Source organism: Aotus nancymaae, unplaced genomic scaffold (assembly GCF_030222135.1).
Source record: "Aotus nancymaae isolate 86718 unplaced genomic scaffold, 86718_ANA_hifiasm-v0.15.2.pri h1tg000011l, whole genome shotgun sequence".
Classification (NCBI taxonomy): Eukaryota; Metazoa; Chordata; class Mammalia; order Primates; family Aotidae; genus Aotus; species Aotus nancymaae.
Genome location: NW_026988422.1, coordinates 88,453,504 through 88,471,765, shown reverse-complemented (window position 1 = coordinate 88,471,765; position 18,262 = coordinate 88,453,504). Strand labels below are relative to the sequence as shown.

At 54.5% G+C, this 18,262-nt stretch overlaps 1 protein-coding gene across 2 annotated transcripts in view; it reads left to right on the top strand.

Moving 5' to 3' along the window:
- The first annotated feature begins 286 nt into the window (after positions 1-286).
- BRF1 (BRF1 RNA polymerase III transcription initiation factor subunit) overlaps positions 287-18,262 on the top strand; it is a 70,128-nt gene continuing 52,152 nt past the window's right edge. The window contains exons 1-2 of one of the 2 annotated variants that reach the window (XM_012471119.3): positions 287-859; positions 13,198-13,278. In XM_012471119.3, coding sequence (XP_012326542.1) covers positions 676-859; positions 13,198-13,278 — 265 coding nt within the window. In that variant the 5' untranslated portion in view covers positions 287-675. The remainder of the gene's footprint in view (positions 860-13,197; positions 13,279-18,262) is intronic. The other variant, XM_012471120.3, reaches the window with a different exon arrangement.

Here is an 18,262-nt window from a genome sequence, read left to right as displayed (position 1 = left end):
CCGAGCTCTCTCTATCGGAGGCCCCGCCCCCCGCCCTCAGCCCCGCCCCCGGTTCTGAGTCCTCGCCCCAGGCCTTGCTCTCGGTGTGAGACCGCGCTCACTATCCGAGGCCCCGCCCCTGCCCCGCGTCCAGCTTTAATCCCAGACCGCGTTCATCGCCAAGGCCCCGCCCACCGCGTTAGGTCCCGTTCCCATCCTCGGTTCCGGTCCCGGTTGCACTCGCCGCGAGGCCCCGCCCCCAGTTCTAGTCCTCGGCGTCGCTCGCCGCCGAGGCCCCGCCCACAGCGCCAGTCCCCGGCTGCGCTCACCGCGAGGGCCCGCCCCCAGCCTGGGTTCCGCCGAAGCCCCGCCCCCGCGGCCCGCCCCTCCGACGCCGGCGCGCCGCCCGGGAGGCCTGCTAGTTCGCAGCGTGAAGGCCTCGGCCGCGCCGGGCCGGGAGGTCGCGGCTCGAGTCCTCGCGTCCCCGCCGCCGTCCAGGTGTTTGTCCCACTCCCGCGGGCGCGGTCGTGACGGGCGGCGCGGCCCCGGCGCGCGCGGCGAATCTGCGTCTGCGAATCAGCGGGCGCAGGGCCTCGCGAGACCGGCGAGGCCTGGGTGGGCGGCTGGGCCTCGGCGGGCGGCGCGGGCTGCTCCGGCGGCGGGGGAGGCTTCGGGCCCGGCCCCGCGGTCGCCGGCATGACGGGCCGCGTGTGCCGCGGCTGCGGCGGCACGGACATCGAGCTGGACGCGGCGCGCGGGGACGCGGTGTGCACGGCCTGCGGCTCGGTGCTGGAGGACAACATCATCGTGTCCGAGGTGCAGTTTGTGGAGAGCAGTGGCGGCGGCTCCTCGGCCGTGGGCCAGTTCGTGTCCCTGGACGGTGAGTCCCGCGGACGGGCGCTGCGCGGACTTCCTGGTGCGGCTCCGGGGGGCTGGAGGCGCCATTGCGTGGCGGTTACCCCCGGCTCTGTCGGGCGCGCGGTTCTGCGCCCTCTTGGCGCGAGTGTGGACCCCTGTGGCGCGCGTGGACTCCCTCGACACACGCGTGGCCCAGACCAGCAGGCGCAGGGAAGGACGAGGAGCGCCTGGACGGCTCGGAAGGCTCCTCAAGCCGCCCTTCATGTCGCTCTTCTGTGCCCGCACTTCTGTTTCCAGCAGTGTGTGGTTCTTAGAATCCCATTGCCGCTGGCCTTGGCCTTGGCCTTGCCCTGGGCGGGTGCCCGAGGGCCACTCAGGCTGCTGCAGGCGTGGGAGAGGACGTTTCAGGGATGAGCAGCATTGCGGGCTGGGGATGGACCCCAGCCTGTGAAAGAAACGACTGTGGCTAGTTTCAGGTGGTTGTAAATAGAGCCGCTAAAATGATTCGCGTGCAGCTCTCTGTGAACATACGTTTTCGTGTCTCTGGGGAACTTAGCTACATGTTTAACTCTGTAGGAAACTGTCATAAACTGTTTTGTGATGTGGCTGTGCCATTATGCATTCTCACAGTTGCCCCACATCTTCACCAGCACTTGGTGTTACTGATGTTTTTATTTTACTTGTTCTAACAGGCGTGTGGCATCTCATCATGGCAGTGTTGTGTATTTCCCTACTGGCTAGTGATGTTCAACCTCATTTAGTGTGCTTATTTGCCATGCCCGAATCCTCTTTGTTGAAATGTGTGTTCAAGTCTTATTATTATTATTATTATTTTAAGATAGAGTTTCACTCTGTCGCCAGGCGCCAGGCTGGAGTGCAGTGGCGCTGTCTTGGTTCACTGCAACCTCTGCCTCCCAGGTTCAAACAATTCTCCTGCCTCAGCCTCCAGAATAGCTAGGACTACAGGCACTCGCCATCACGCCCAGCTACTTTTTGTATTTTAGTGGAGTCGGGGTTTCACCATATTGGCCAAGATGATCTCGATCTCTTGACCTCGTGATCCGCCCACCTCCGCCTCCAAAAGAGCTGGGATTACAGGCGTCTTACTATTTTTTTAATCACGAGACAGGATCTCACTCTGTGGTCCAGGCTGGTTGCAGTGGTCCAGTCATGGCTCACTCCTAGGCTCAGGCCATTCTCCCACCTCAACGTCCCGAGTAGCTGGGACTACAGGTGCATGCCACCACGCCCTGATAATTTATTTTTATTTTTATTTTTAGTAACGACAAGATCTGTATGTTGCCCAGGCTGGTCTCAAACTCCTGGGCTCAAGTGATACTCCCGCCTTGACCTCCCAAACTGTTGGGATTACAGGCGTGGGCCACGGCACCCTGACTCTTATTTTTTATTTGGGTTGTTTTCTTATTGTTGAGTTTTGGGAGTTCTTTGTGGGTTCTAGTTACTCGGCTCACTGCAACCTCTGCCTCCCAGATTCAAGTGATTCTCGTGCCTCAGCTTCCCAGGTAGCTGGGATTACAGGCATACACCACTTTGCTTGGCTAATTTTTGTATTTTTAGTAGAGATGGGGTTTCACCATGTTCGTCAGGCTGGTCTCGAACTCCTGACCTCAAGTGATCCGCCCGCCTTGGCCTCCCAAAGTGTTGGGATTACAGGCGTGAGCCACCACGCCCAGCCTAGATCTGTGGCCCATCTTGATCTAAGTTTTGTATAAGGTGTGTTTTGTATGCTGAGGCCCATTGTTTATGTGGAGGTCCCGTTGTTTCAACACAGGTTTTGAAAGACTGCCCTTTGTGCACTGAAGGCCTTCGCTCCTTCAGCGGTGCTCACTGGGCCCCATCCGTTCAGGTTCGCCTCCAGGCCTCGTGTCCTGCCCTGTCGATCGGATGCCGTTTCCTTTTTCAGCATCGTGCCCTTGTTTACTGTACATGTTAGATTGCCCTGAAATCGGATGTGGTGAATTCCCCAACCTCTGTTCTTCCTTCTCAAAGTTGTCATAGTTATTAATTTCCCTTTCCTTTTAAATTTTGGAGTAAGTCGTGTGTATCTACAGGTCACATACTCTTATCTGAAATGCTCGGGACCAGAAGTGTTTCGGAACTGGATTTTTCTGATTTTGGAATACCTGCATTACACTTCCTGGTTGAGCATCCCCAGTCCGAAAATCTGAAATCTGAGACGTTCCAGTGAGCATTTCCTTTGCACGTGGTGTTGATGCTCACAAAGTTCCGGGTTTTGGAGCATTTATAATCTCAGAGTTGGGGATTTGGGATGTTCAGCCTGTACAGAAGTCCTCGTAGGGTTTTCATTTGAATCGCATTAAACCTCCTGATGAATTTAGGGAGATGTGACTTTTTTCTCTGTTGAATCTTGTAGTCCATGAACGCAGTGTGTGTCTGCATTCACTTAGGTTTTCTTTGATATAGTCTGTTGGCGTTGGGTAGTTTTCAGCATACAGCTTCTGGAGATTTGATTTTATTTTTTGAGATGGAGTCTTGCTCTTTCCCCCAGGCTGGAGTGCAGTGGCACAGTCTTGGCTCACTGCAACGTCTGCCTCCCGGGTTCAAGCGATTCTCCTGCCTCAGCCTCCCACGTACCGGGGACTACAGGCGCGCACCACGACGCCCGGCTAATTTTTGTATTGTTAGTAGAGTTGGGGTTTCTCCATGTCTGTCAGGCTGGTCTCAAAGTCCCGACCTCAGGTGATTAACCCACTTCCGCCTTCCAAAGTGCAGGGATTACAGGTGTGAGCCACTGCGGCCTGCCATTTACTTGTTAGTTCTGAGTTTTTCTTTCGTTTTTTTAGAGACAGCGTTTCGCTCTTATTGCCCAGGCTGGAGTGCAATGGCGCAATCTCAGCTCACTGCAACCTCCACCTCCCAGGTTCAGGCGATTCTCCTGCCTCAGCCTCCCGAATAGCTAGGATTACAGGCACGCGCACCACGCCTGGCTAATTTTGTATTGTTAGTAGAGACGGGGTTTCTCCATGTTGGTTAGGCTGGTCTCAAACTCCCGACCTCAGGTGATCTGCCCACTTCGGCCTCCCAAAGTGTTGGGATTACAGGCGTGAGCCACCGTGCCCGGCCAGTTCTGAGTTTTTAATACACTCCTTGAGTGATTTTTTGTTTTTTTTAGACAGTGTCTCACTGTTGCCTAGACTGGAGTGGAGTGGTGTGGTCACAGCTCACTGCAGCCTGGAACTCCTGGGTTCAAGAGGTCCTTCCACCTCAGCCTCCGGAGTAGCTGGGACTACAGGCTTGTGCTACCATGCCCAGCTAATTACAAAAATTTTTTGATGGGGAGACAGGGTCTAGGGTCTCATTCTGTCACCCTGGCTGGAATGCAGTGGTCACGGCTTACTGTAGTCTTAACCTCCTGGGCTCCAGTGATCCTCCCAGCTCAGCCTCCTGAGTTGCTGGGACTACAGGTGTGCACCACCATACCCAGCTAATTTTTGTATTTTTCTCATAGAGATGGGGTTTTGCCGTGTTGCCCAGGCTGGTCTTGAACTCCTGAACACAAGTGATTCTCTCGCCTTGGTCTCTCAAATGACAGGCATGAGCCAACACCGTTTTTTTTTTTTTTTTTTTTTTTGTAGAGATGTGATCTTCCTTTGCTGCTCAGGCTGGTCTCGAACTTCTGGCCTCAAGGCATCCTCCCACCTCGGCCTCCCAAAGTGCTGGGATTAGAGGCGTGAGCTGCTGTTTTCTTGAGGATACCTGTTGATGCTTGCATGGGATACTGGGCTGTGGTTCTTCCTGTAGCGGCTTTGTCTGGCGTTATCAAGGTCCTGCTCCTTATGGAATGGGTTGGGAAATGCTTCCTCTTCTGTTTTCTGGAAGAGTGTGTAGTTGGTGTTCTTTCTTTTTGAAATGTTTGGCAGAATTCGCCAGTGTAGCCATCTGGGCCCAGAGGTTTCTTTCTCAGAAGATTCTTCTCTGTGGTTTCAGCTTCTTCCATGGCTGAGGTTCTGGTTGTGTTTTAGATAATGTTTCACTGGGGTGAGTTGGCCGCTTGTGTTGTGAGGGATTGGCCCGGAGTTGTTTGAAGCATTCCCTTATCCTCTTGATACCTGTGGGGTCTATAGTGTCGCCCTTTTTTTTTTCAGATGTTGGCGTTTTATGTCTTTTTTCCCTTTGTCCTCTTGCTGGAACTTGGTCAGCTTTTTGATCTTTTCTGAGAACTGGCTTTGGGTTTCACTGAGTTTTCTCTCCCAGTCTTCCCTCCCCATTGTCTTCCGTGCTCGGACCCCTGAGGTATCTTCCTAGGACTGCTGGGCACGGAGTGTGCAGCTGTGTCACAGTTGCCGGGACTTTGATGCCTGTTGGCATGAAAACAACAGTAGTGAAAGCAAGTTATCATGGCAGCAGACGCGGGCTTCCTGGAGGCACAGTGCTAAGTGCGTCCGGGCCTGGAGATGGTGCCCCGTCCTCCCTGTGCCCTGCTGGGGAGGGTGGCGGTGTGGAGCAGTGCAGAGCTGGAAGTCTGTCACCCGTGTGCTGTCAGAACGAGCTTAGAGCCAGCGCTGTCAGGCAGCCCCGAGACGCCTTGAGCCCAGGCACACTCTCTCGAGGGAGGCGCAGGCCCAGCAACCATCTGTGGTGGCCCTGGGGGAAGCGCTTCGAGGCAGCAGGTTCTTAGCCCCCGGGGAACGGCGCAGGCGGCGTCTGAGCCGAGAGGGGGGAGGAGAGAGGGGGAGGAGAGGGCATCAGCTGCTCTGGGCAGCCCCTCTGTCTCCCAGGCAGGCTCTCCAGGCGCCCACCCAGCATCCTCCCTCCCTGTCACAGCGGTGATCACACAGGGCTGGAAGCCTTGGGGACTTCTCAGTTTCCCTGGCACACAAGTAGGCCTGGCCACCTCTTGCTCCAGCTTCATCCTGAAAGCTGCGCCTTCTCTTCGAGCTGCCATTTTCTAGGTCCTAAGGCCATGGTCTTTCCTAGGAGTCTGGCCTATGAATTGAGAACTAAGCCTGACTCAGCCTTGCAGTTGACTCTGGAATATTTAACTAAGGCATCAGAGCAGGTGACCAGAGGCCTCGGGAGAGTCCCACGAGGGCCCTGACCTCAGGAGCCAGGCCCGGCTGGGGAAACCACACCAGTGTTCCGTCGTCTGGGGGCCTGCCCGAGCATAGACTGTGCAGAGAGAAGGGGGCGGTGTGTGAGGACTGAGGCTCAGTGTGGCTGGAGGGACCAGGCAGATGGTGGAGTTGGGGGTCGTTTGGGGTCTTGGCAGTGCCCTGAGGAGGCCATCCGCTCCACCGAGGGAAGGTGGGCCCACGTCAAGTGTCCCATGCCGCATGCGCCCTGAGGCTTCCCTCTGCCAGCAGCTGATGGTAATGGCACCCATGCCCCTGCCCCCCAGGTGGGAGCTTGAGCACCTGGGAACCCCCATACCAGGCAACCCGGGCTCCTGCTTGCAGGGGGTCCCTTGTCCTCCTGTGCAGGGAGCAGCACACCTCAGTGCCACCAGAACTTGTGGGGGTGGGGAGTGTTTCCCATATTCACAACTTGCAGTGGCTTCACACTTAGGCCTTTGAAGCCGGGGTGTCCGTGAGTGCTGCTGTTTTCCATTTGGGGTCATGATGCAGCCAGACCTGCTTTGTGACTGATGGTGCCATGACACCTGGCGTTGGCCCTGGAGAGGGGCTCGAGAGGCGGAGCTGCCCTCGCCTGCTGGGGAGCTTGCTGTGCCTCAGAAGGCTGTGACCAGACAGCCTCTGCCTGCGGCGTGGCGGGGCCTGCGGTCTGGGGGTCTGAGCGTGGGCTTGGCCTCCTGGCGGGGCTCTTGTCCTGAGGGTGGAAGCCTCTGGGCTTCTGCCTGTGCCCTGTGGCCCTCAGAACCCTAAGTTGTGGCTGAAGGCACATGCCCTCAGGAAACAGCTCTCCAGGCAGGAGACAGGGTGTATTTTGTCCTGTTGGCATCTGGGTGAGAGAGGAAGCCGCTGGTTAGCCTGCAGTGTGACACATGTCCTGTTTTTCATAACCAAATTGTAATCTCTACAAAAGCAGCTCCTCAGCAGTGGCCTGAGAAGGGTCTGGGCCTGGGGAAGAGTTTGGGCCTGGGAAGGGTCTGCGTTGGAGAAGAGGGTGTGGGCTGCCACGCTTGGCCTGCTTGTCAATGCTGCCCAGATGTCTGAAGCTGCTGCCTCCAGCCCCACCAGTAGGCACACACCCTGTTTTCCTGGGGACGGTCCTCAGCACTCAGGGATACACTGCACTCTGGTCCAGCCGCTTTAGGGCGCTCAGCTGTGGGACTCCTGCGTTCCTCTCCATCTGTTACTGCCCAGCCAGGCCTCCTGCAGGTGTCTCCCCTTAAAAGAAGTTTCCAGCCAGGTGTGGTAGCTCATGCTTGTAATCCCAGGATTTTGGGAAATCGAGGTGGGAGGATCACTTGAGGTCAAGAGTTTGAGACCAGCATGGGCAACACAGTGAGACTGTCTCTACAAAAACTAAAACAAAACCACCCCCAAGATACAAAAATTAGCTGGGCGTGGTAGTGAGCGCCTGTAATACCAGCTACTGGGAAGGCTGAGGCGGGAGAATCGCTTGAACCCGGGAGGTGGAGGTTGTAGGGAGCCAGGATCGCACCATTGCACTCCAGCCTGGGCAACAAGAGAGAAACTCTGTCTCAAAAAAAAAAAGAGGTCTTGCTCTGTCACCCAGGCTAAAGTGCAGTGGCACCATCATGGCTCACTGCAGCCTCAACCTCCCGGGCAAGGGATCCTCCCACCTCAGCCTCCCAAATAGGTGGGACCACAGGTGCATACCACCGTGCCTAGCTACTGTTTTCTTATTTTTGTTTGTTCTTTTGGAGACAGAGTTTTGTGCTACCACGCCTGGCCGTGCGCCACCATGCCTGGCTAATTTTTGCATTTTTAGTAGAGACAAGGTTTCTCCATATTGACCAGGCTGGTCTTGAACTCCCAACCTCAGGTGATCGACCCACCTTGGCCTCCCAGTGCAGGCATAAGCCACCGCTCCCAGCCAGACCCTGTCTCTTAAAACAAATTTCGTCTGGGTGTGGTGGCTCACGCCTGTAATCCCAGCAGTTTGGGAGGCCAGCGCAGGCGGATCACGAGGTCAGGAGTTCGAGACCAGCCTGGCCAATATGGTGAAACCCCGTCTGTACTAAAAATACAAAAATTAGCCCAGCATGGTGGCGCGTGCCTGTAATCCCAGTTACTCGGATGGCTGAGGCAGGAGAATTGCTTGAACCTGGGAGGTGGATATTGCAGTGAGCTGAGACTGCACCACTGAACTCCAGCCTGGGCGACAGAGCGAGACTCCATCTCAAAAAAAAAAAAAAAAAAAAAACAGCGTTTCACAGCAGCAGCAGCAGGAAGTCCCCAGTTCAGTGTTTTGTTTGTTCGTTTGTTTTTGAGGCGGAGTCTCAGCCCACCGCAACCCTCGCCGCCTGGGTTCACGCGATTCTCCTGCCTCAGCCTCCTGAGTAGCTGAGACTACAGGAGTACACCACCACACCTGGCTAATTTTTTCATATTTTTTTTAGTAGAGATGGGGTTCATCATGTTGGCCAGGCTGGTCTTGAACTTCTGAGCTCAGGTGATCCGCCCACCTCAGCTTCCCACAGTGTTGGAATTACAGGCGTGAGCCGCTGAGCTCGGTCCCAGTTAAGTTAAATGAGCTTGTGAGCATTGAAGGTTATTGCTTTCCCACGTGGAAGCATCTTGGAGTGAAGTGGATGACGGTGCTCTGCTTGGCCTTTGAGGGCACGGCCCGCCTTTCTGTCTGGTCCAGGGCATGGGATATTGCTGGCTCTTGACCTCCTCTGGCTCTGGTGGAACCGCAGGTCCTCCCCGATGTCCACAGGGGGGCAGTCTCGGCCAGGCCCCACAAGACCCGCCCCTTCCACACGTTAGTGCCAGCTAATGGGAACTGAATTTTTTGTTACAGAAACGTGCTATGGAAAATATCAAATGTTTTAGAGGTAGAAGCATCGTGGCAGTTTCAGCTAGAGGTGGCACTGAGACTTTCCTCTCTCAGCCTCCCCGTGGTTAGTGTGCTGAGGGTTCGCACCGTTCACATGTGTCCCGTGCGTGTGCCTGCAAGTGTGCACGAACCGGGGTGTAGGGGAAGCAGAAGCCAGGAGGTGCTCCCAGAGCAGGTGCAGCAGCGTGGCCCCAGGGACAGTGACCGTAGTGTGGGGGGACAGGGAGGACAACACAGGGACAGGAAATAGAGGTCCTGGGGTGGGGATGGGAGGCTGGAGGGCGCAGGAGAGAGTGATGGAGGAGGAGGAGGGAGGGCAGAGGTGGAGAGGTGGCAGGTGGAGCGTGGAGCTGCTGACGCACGCAGCTGTGCAGTGTGCTGTGGTGCATGCTGATGGGCATGGGCCAAGGATGAGGACGTTGCATGAAGCACACCCAGAATCAGAGCCGTCGCTGTAGTTCAGCGTCTCACTGCCACCCTGCTCTGTTAGCGTGCCTGGCGCCACCGCACCGAGGCAGGGAAGCGTGGCTAGAGTGGAGGCCACACCACGCCCCTGTTCTTGGAAGGTGGGGCTTCAGGGGCTTTTATCCTTTGATCAGCGTCCTTTTTCTAATGTAATATTATATTAACTATTTATTAAGAGCATTGTATATACTAATTAGAATAACAGTGATGTAGCCAGGTGGTGTGGCTCATGCCTGTAATCTTAGTACACTGGGAGGCTGAGATGGGTGGATCACCCGAGGTCGGGAGTTCGAGACTACCCTGACCAACATGGAGAAACCCCATTTCTACTAAAAATACAAAAAATTAGCTGGGCATGATGGCGCATGCCTTTAATCTCAGCTACTCTGGAGGCTGAGGCAGGAGAATTGCTTGAACTCAGGAGGCAGAGGTGGCGGTGAGCAGAGATTGCCCCAGGTCCTCTCTAGCCCCCACAAGCAGACACCCCTGCGACCAGCTCCATCTACTCTTTATTTTTTTATTTTTCAAGACAGGTTCTCACTGTGCTGCTCAGGCTGGAGTGCCGTGGTGCCGTCACAGCTCACTGCAGCCTCCACCTTCTGGACTCAGACGATCTGCCTGCTTCAGCCTCCCAAGTAGCTGGGATCACAGGCATGCCCCGCCACAGCCTGCTAAGTTTTTCTTTTTGTAGAGATGGGGTCTTGCTGGGTTGCCTGGGCTGGTCGTGAACTCCTGGGCTCAAGCAGTCTTCCTGCCTCAGCCTCTCAAATTGCTGTGATTACGTGTGTGAACCACCATGCCTGGCCTGTTCTAGCTTCTTTTTTTTTTTTTTCCAAGACAAGGTCTCATTCTGTCACCCAGGCTGGCCTGCAGTGGCGCAATGACAGGTCACTGCAGCTGTGACCTCCTGGGTTCTAGCGATCCTCCCACCTCAGCCTCCTGAGTAGTAGGACCACAAGCAGGCACCACCACACCCAGCTAATTTTTTGCTTTTTGTAGAGATGGGGTCTCCCCACGTTGCCCAGGCTGGTATTGAACTCCTGGGTTAAGCAGTCTTCCTGCTCTGGCCTCCCAAAGTGTTGGGACCACAGGTGTGAGGCACCACGCCTGGCCACTGCCCTAACTTCTTGTAGGCCACTAGGTTTGTGGCAGTTTTTATGGCAGCCACAGAAAACTAGTACACAGATCCTAGTGTGACAGCCCGGGCAGTCTCCAGGCACTGCCCCTTCCCAGCACTACCTCTGCTGGAGAGGCCTGCGCTCAGTGCCAGGACCCCTGCCGCCGGCTGGCCCCGTGGCCACCTTACCCACCAGGAGGCCGGCTCTGGGCCTCAGCCTGAAGGAGGCCTGGGCTTTGCCTCTGCTGCCGCCGGGGGAAGCGGCGCACTGCCTGACCGTGTTCAGCTCTCCGTTCCCGGCTAGACCCAGAGCTGCCCCTTGCTCTCTCTCTTCAGCTGCCCCTTGCTCTCTCTCTTCAGCTGCCCCTTGCTCTCTCTCTTCAGCTGCCCCCTGCTCTCTCTCTTCAGCCGCCCCTTGCTCTCTCTCTTCAGCCGCCCCTTGCTCTCTCTCTTCAGCCGCCCCTTACTCTCTCTCTTCAGCCGCCCCTTGCTCTCTCTCTTCAGCCGCCCCTTGCTCTCTCTCTTCAGCCGCCCCTTGCTCTCTCTCTTCAGCCGCCCCTTGCTCTCTCTCTTCAGCCGCCCCTTGCTCTCTCTTCAGCCGCCCCTTGCTCGCTCTCTTCAGCTGCCCCTTGCTCGCTCTCTTCAGCCGCCCCTTGCTCGCTCTCTTCAGCCGCCCCTTGCTCTCTCTCTTCAGCCGCCCCTTGCTCTCTCTCTTCAGCCGCCCCTTGCTCTCTCTTCAGCCGCCCCTTGCTCGCTCTCTTCAGCTGCCCCTTGCTCGCTCTCTTCAGCCGCCCCTTGCTCTCTCTCTTCAGCCGCCCCTTGCTCTCTCTTCAGCCGCCCCTTGCTCGCTCTCTTCAGCCGCCCCTTGCTCGCTCTCTTCAGCCGCCCCTTGCTCGCTCTCTTCAGCCGCCCCTTGCTCTCTCTCTTCAGCCGCCCCTTGCTCTCTCTTCAGCCGCCCCTTGCTCGCTCTCTTCAGCCGCCCCTTGCTCGCTCTCTTCAGCTGCCCCCTGCTCTCTCTCTTCAGCCGCCCCTTGCTCTCTCTCTTCAGCCGCCCCTTGCTCTCTCTCTTCAGCCGCCCCTTGCTCTCTCTCTTCAGCCGCCCCTTGCTCTCTCTTCAGCCGCCCCTTGCTCGCTCTCTTCAGCTGCCCCTTGCTCTCTCTCTTCAGCCGCCCCTTGCTCTCTCTCTTCAGCCGCCCCTTGCTCTCTCTCTTCAGCCGCCCCTTGCTCTCTCTTCAGCCGCCCCTTGCTCGCTCTCTTCAGCTGCCCCTTGCTCGCTCTCTTCAGCCGCCCCTTGCTCTCTCTCTTCAGCCGCCCCTTGCTCTCTCTCTTCAGCCGCCCCTTGCTCTCTCTCTTCAGCCGCCCCTTGCTCTCTCTCTTCAGCCGCCCCTTGCTCTCTCTCTTCAGCCGCCCCTTGCTCTCTCTTCAGCCGCCCCTTGCTCGCTCTCTTCAGCCGCCCCTTGCTCGCTCTCTTCAGCTGCCCCCTGCTCTCTCTCTTCAGCCGCCCCTTGCTCGCTCTCTTCAGCCGCCCCTTGCTCGCTCTCTTCAGCTGCCCCTTGCTCTCTCTCTTCAGCCGCCCCTTGCTCTCTCTCTTCAGCCGCCCCTTGCTCTCTTCAGCCGCCCCTTGCTCGCTCTCTTCAGCTGCCCCTTGCTCTCTTCAGAACTTCCTTGGCTTCTCTTGTTCCTTTTTGTTTCCAGCTGAACTTTAGAACCATTTTACTGGGGTCTTTAAAGAGTCTCGTTAGTATTTGTTTGGCATTTGCTTGTCTGGGCTGGTGGCTGCCCCGGGTGACCCTGAGGTCCCTGCCGTGTGCTTTTCCCAGAGGGGCTGTCCCCAGGCTCCAGCAGTTGACTCTCTGTGTCTGCATCCTGTCCCTCCGTTGTCCTCTGACAGGCCCTGCACACTTTCCCTCCCCCATGAGGCCGAGGTTGTCCGTGCGTCCCCTGATTCAGCAGCATCCAGCCCTTGTATCTGCTGTGACACAAATGCGCTGGCTCCTGTGCCGTCCACTGAGGGCTGACGCTGCCGGGGCGGGGACCCTATCCAGCTCCCCCACCTTTGGGTATGCCTGGGGCCTCGCCTCAGCCTTCACCTTGCCATCAGGCTGCAGTGCTTGAGCTTGAGAGCCTGGTGAGCAATCCAAATGTCCACCTGATGTTTCCAGAGGTACCAGGCCCAGGTCTTAACCCCGGAACCCTGCAGGGCAGCGCGTGGTGGATGTCGCGGGCTTGCTGTCAGTTGACAGAGCTCCAGAGCAGAGTGCCCAGCAGTTTCAGCTGTGGCCACCCTGCACGTGGGTGGGCTGAGGCGTGCGGCATTCTACAGACTGGCTGGTTGCAGTGCCTTCGGGCACACGGGACGGCACCCGCGTCCCCCAGAGCCTGCAGTGCAGCAGGGAGGTGGGTGCATTTACATTGGTCACTGTGTGGGAGTGGCATCTGGGTGGGCTGGCCTGGGGCACGGGGAGGGCCATCCCATGCCGTGCGCACCGCTTGCGGAGGTTTGGAGGCAGATCTGTGCTCTCGCCCGGCGGCCGTGTGGCAGCATCCACTCTGTACTGGCGGTGTCTTAGTGACATGGTTAGAAAATGCAGAAACTGCAGCTGGCCCACCCTCAATCCTGCTGGCTGCGCAGAGTGAGTGACGCCTCCCCCACTGGGGCTGAGTGATGGGGAGCCCGGGGCCCACCTGCTGCTTCCCCGTGAGTGCTGACCCCCGCTTTGCTCTGACTTTGTGTTTGTGGATGTCGTGAAAGGGCTGTAAATGCAGATCTTCTCCAGGTTTTGGCTGATCTGTCTTTTTTGTGTTTGCAGGTGCTGGCAAAACCCCGACTCTGGGTGGCGGCTTCCACGTGAACCTGGGGAAGGAGTCAAGAGCGCAGACCCTGCAGAACGGTATTTCCCACTGCGGATGCCGCCGAGCGTGCGGCAGGTCCCGGAGATGCGGGTGGTGGTGCTGGGGTGGGGGCGCTGACTCAGCCATGGGCCTCGTGGCCTGCCACTTGGTCACCCTGCACGCTCGGCCCAGGCTGCCTTCCAGGAGGAATTGTGCCCTGAGTCCCCTCCTGGGTGTCCTACAGACTCTGCCGGGGCTGCCTGGGGTGAGCTCAGTGGATCCTGCCGGGTCCACAGCTATTGGTTGCTGGTCTCAGTGAGATCCACAGCTATTGGTTGCTGGTCTCAGTGGGATGGAGGCAGAAACAACACGTTTAAAGCAGTCGGATGCTGTAGTGACATTCTCATCATGTTTTGTAAAAGTGCCAGTGGACAAACTGGAGATATGTCTGCTGGGTTATTTGTCTCATTATTGAGTTGAAAAAGTTCTTTAAGTATTTTAGGTACAAGTCTTTTATCAGATGGATGATTTATAGGAAATTTTCAGCTATTTCATGTGTTCTTTTCATTTTCTTTCGTCTTTTTGTTTTTCGATGGTATCCTTTGGAGCACAAATGTTTTAAATTCTGATAGTGTCCAGTTTACCTATTTGGTCTCTTGGTGCCTGTGCTTTTGGTATAATTAACAAATATTGCGCCGGGCGCGGTGGCTCACGCCTGTAATCCCAGCACTTTGGGAGGCTGAGGCGGGTGGATCACGAGGTCAAGAGATCGAGACCATTCTGGTCAACATGGTGAAACCCCGTCTCTACTAAAAATACAAAAAATTAGCTGGGCATGGTGGTGCGTGCCTGTAATCCCAGCTACTCGGGAGACTGAAGCCGGAGAATTGCCTGAACCCAGGAGGCGGAGGTTGTGGTGAGCCGAGATCGCGCCATTAAACTCCGTCTCAAAAAAAAAAAAAAAAATTAACAAATATTGCCTAATGCAGTCCAAATCCTGAAGATTCGTGCTTAGGATGTTTTGGAGTTTTGGGGCTTCAGCCCTTACCTGTAGCTTTTGCTCCATATTGAGTTAATGTTTGCAGTGATGTAAGGTGAGGGCCTACCTTCACTCTTGCACATGGACACCGAGTTTTCTCAGGACCAGGTGTTGAAAACACTGTATTTTCCCAGTTGGTGTCCTCTTGGTGCCCTTGTTGAAAATGAATTGGCCATAAACCTGAAGGTTTATTTCTGGATCCTCAGTTTGGCTCTGTGACTGCATGATCCTTGCACCCATTCCACACTGTTCAGGACACTGAAGCTTTGTAGTAAGTTTTGAAATCAGGAAGTGTGAGTCCTCTAACTGCTCCTTTTCAGGTGTTACGTTGCCTATTTCAAGTCCCTTGAATAGCAATATTAATTTTAGGATCAGCTTGTCAGTTTCTGCTAAGAAGTCTGCTGGGATTTTGACGGGGATTGCATTAATCTGCTGATCATTTTGGAGAACACTGGTGTTTAAATGGTGTTAAGTCTTCTGATACCTGAACATGGGATGTCTTTCCATTGATTTAGGTCTTCTTTAATTTGTTTCAACAATTTTAGTAGTTTTCAGAGTATAAGTTTTATACTTTTGTTGAATTTATTCTCAGTTGATATGTATTGATCTTGTATCTTGCCTGAACTAATTTTTTAGTCCTAATAGTTTTTTAGCGGATTCCTTAGTATTTTCTGTACAAGATCGTGTTATCTTTCCTTTCCAATCTAGTGTGAGGCGAACGTAGTCACCACCACACTACGGAAACAGCGGTTCCTTTCCAATCTAGTGCGTGTGTTTTGTTTGTTTTTACCACATTGAGTCACAGTGGTGTGAACAGATATCCTCTTGTCCTTGATCCTGGGGAAGCATCCAGTCTTCACCACTGAGTGTGGTGTTGCCTGTGGGTCAGTCCAGGCGGGGATACTTTTTGCTAGGACCTCTTCGCCTTCACTGTTTCATCAAGGACACTCTCAGGAACGTTAGGAGCACATGAGGGATCCTTGTGATCGGTGCAGCCATGTCCCGCAGCCTAGCTCTGCATGCTGGGAGGCAGTCTGGACAGGCGGAACATCTCTGTGTGGACAGCACCTCGCTGTGGGCTTTTCTCCTGGGCCATCGCCAGGAGGCGGGCTCTGGAGCACCTGCCTCTGCTCCTGGCTACTGCTGCTGCCAACAGGTGGCCAGAACCGGCACACCAAGGCTGGCAGGGGTAGTTGGGCTTGCAGTGATCCCTCACATCAGAGTGGATCCTTACGCTTCCGTTGTGCTTTTTTCCTTGCCCCTTTCACCACGGACTTCTCAGTAGAGGAGTGTCAGCTCCTTTATCAAGACTTCCGGTGTGATTCTTCCTCAGTAAAGAGCACCTTCTGTGATTTCGGCCCTTTCCTCCTGACTTCCGGCCTGATTCTCCCGCAGTGGAGAGCACCCTCTGTGTGATTTCAGCCCTTTCCTCCTGACTTCCGGCCTGATTCTCCCGCAGTAGACGGCACCCTCTGTGCGATTTTGGCCGTTTCCTTCTGACTTCGGCCTGATTCTCCTGCAGTAGACGGCACCCTCTGTGCGATTTTGGCCGTTTCCTCCTGACTTCCGGCCTGATTCTCCTGCAGTAGACGGCACCCTCTGTGTGATTTTGGCCGTTTCCTCCTGACTTCGGCCTGATTCTCCTGCAGTAGACGGCACCCTCTGTGTGATTTCGGCCCTTTCCTCCTGACTTCCGGCTTGATTCTCCCGCAGTAGACGGCACCCTCTATGATTTCAGTCATCTGAAATTCTTCGAGCAGTGCTTCCTGGCCCTGTTGAAGGGCAGTTTTGTAGAAGTGCCTGTGTGTCGGGCACATGAATGCCTTCCTGCAGGAAGCGGGCACAGCGCCACGCATCCCTCGTCCTCCCCGCTGGCTTTGGTCCTCCTCGTCTGTCACTGAGCCGCAGTTCTGAAACGCCGCTTGGTGGGGTTCTCTCTTCGTTGACCTGATGAGCCTTTGGTTTGGGACGCATACCTGTTCTCTTGGTCTGTTTTTCCTGGTATAACGTGTTTAGTAAGAAATGTGCAGACCTTCAGCCACCTGACAAATCTATGGGAGTCAGGCCTGCGGCAGCTCAGAAACTACCTGCTGCCCACTGCCTTGGCTTGGTTTTCTGCTTCGCACAGTGGGAATCACACAGAAATGAATTTTTTAAAAAAAGATGTATTTTTTTGGGAGGCCGAGGCGGGTGGATCACGAGTTCAAGAGATGGAGACCATCCTGGTCAACATGGTGAAAACCCGTCTCTACTAAAAAAAAATACAAAAAATTAGCTGGGCATTGTGGCGCGTGCCTGTAATCCCAGCTGCTCAGGAGGCTGAGGCAGGAGAATTGCCTGAACCCAGGAGGCAGAGGTTGCGGTGAGCCAAGATCACGCCATTGCACTCCAGCCTGGGTAACGAGCGAAACTCAATCTCAAAAAAAAAAAAAAGATGTATTTTTAGAGCACTTTCGGGTCACAGTGAAATCGATTTTTCCGATTTTAGTCTTTCTGGTAGGTTTGTAGCACTCTCACCGTGGCTTTAATTCGCTTTCCCTGGTGAGTTGTGACCACGACCTTTGCTCATGCTTCTCGGTCATGTGGACACCTTTCTGTGTCAGGTGCCTATTGGTGTCTTTTGTGCATGTTTGGTTTTTAAAAATTGAGTTGTCTTTTTCTTACAGATTTGTAGAAGTTCTTTATGTGTTACGGATTTGAATGCTTTGTTGGATACATGTGTTTACATGTTGTGGATTTGAGTCCTTTGTTGGATAGACATGTTTCGAAACTGCCTCCCATGTCTACAGCTTGTTTTTTCACTCTCGTCATGTTGTCTTTTGATGAACAGAATTTTTATTTAACGACTGGGTTTCTTTTTTTTTTTTTTTTTTTTTTTTTTTGAGACGGAGTTTCGCTCTTGATACCCAGGCTGGAGCGCAATGGCGCGATCTCGGCTCACCGCAATCTCCGCCTCCTGGGTTCAGGCAATTCTCTTGCCTCAGCCTCCTGAGTAGCTGGGATTACAGGCACGCGCCACCGTGCCCAGCTAATTTTTTTGTATTAGTAGAGACGGGGTTTCACCATGTTGACCAGGATGGTCTCGATCTCTTGACCTCGTGATCCACCCGCCTCGGCCTCCCAAAGTGCTGGGATTACAGGCTTGAGTTTTTTTTTTTTTTTTTTTTTAATTTCTTTTTGTTTTGTTTTCTTTGTTCTTTTTCTAATTTTTTTTTATTTTTTGTTTGTTGTTTTTTTATGTTAACGACTGGGTTTCACTCAGTCGCCCGGGCTGGAGTGTAGTGATGCAGTCACGGCTCACTGCAGCCTCAGCCTCCCAGACTGAAGCCATCCTTCCACCTCAGCCTCCTGAGTAGCTGGGATCGCATGTACATGCCACCACATCCACTAATATTTAATTTTTTTTAAAAAATAGAGATGGGGGTCTTACCATGTTGGCCAGGTTGGTCTTCAGCTCCTGAGCTCCAGCAATCCTCCCACCTCGGCCTCCCAGAGTGCTGGGATGACAGATGTGAGCCACTGCACCTGGCTAGAAATTTCTTAATTTTAATGAAGTCCTAGTATATCAGATTTTATGGTTAGGGCTGTTTGTGACTAGTTTAAGCAATCCTTGTCTCCTCCAAGGTCTGAGGATACTCTCGTGTTTTCCTCTGCAAGCTTTGTTGCTTTATAGTTTACATTTAGGTGCTGATATGCCTCAGACTTTTTCCTTTTTTGTTTATTTGAAGACAGGGTCTCGCTCAGTTGCTGCCCAGGCTGGACTGCAATGCAAAATTATGGCTCCCTACAGCCTCAAACTTCCAGGCTGTAGCGGTCCTCCTACCTTGGCTGGGACTACAGGCTTGCACTACCACACCCAGCAGATTATTTTTTTATCTATGTATTTCTTTATGTTAGCAATTGGGTCTTACTATGTTGCCTAGGCTGGTCTTGAACTTCTGGGCTTAAGTGATCCACCTTCTCCGGCATCCCGAAGTGCTGGGGTTACCACAGGCATGAGCCAC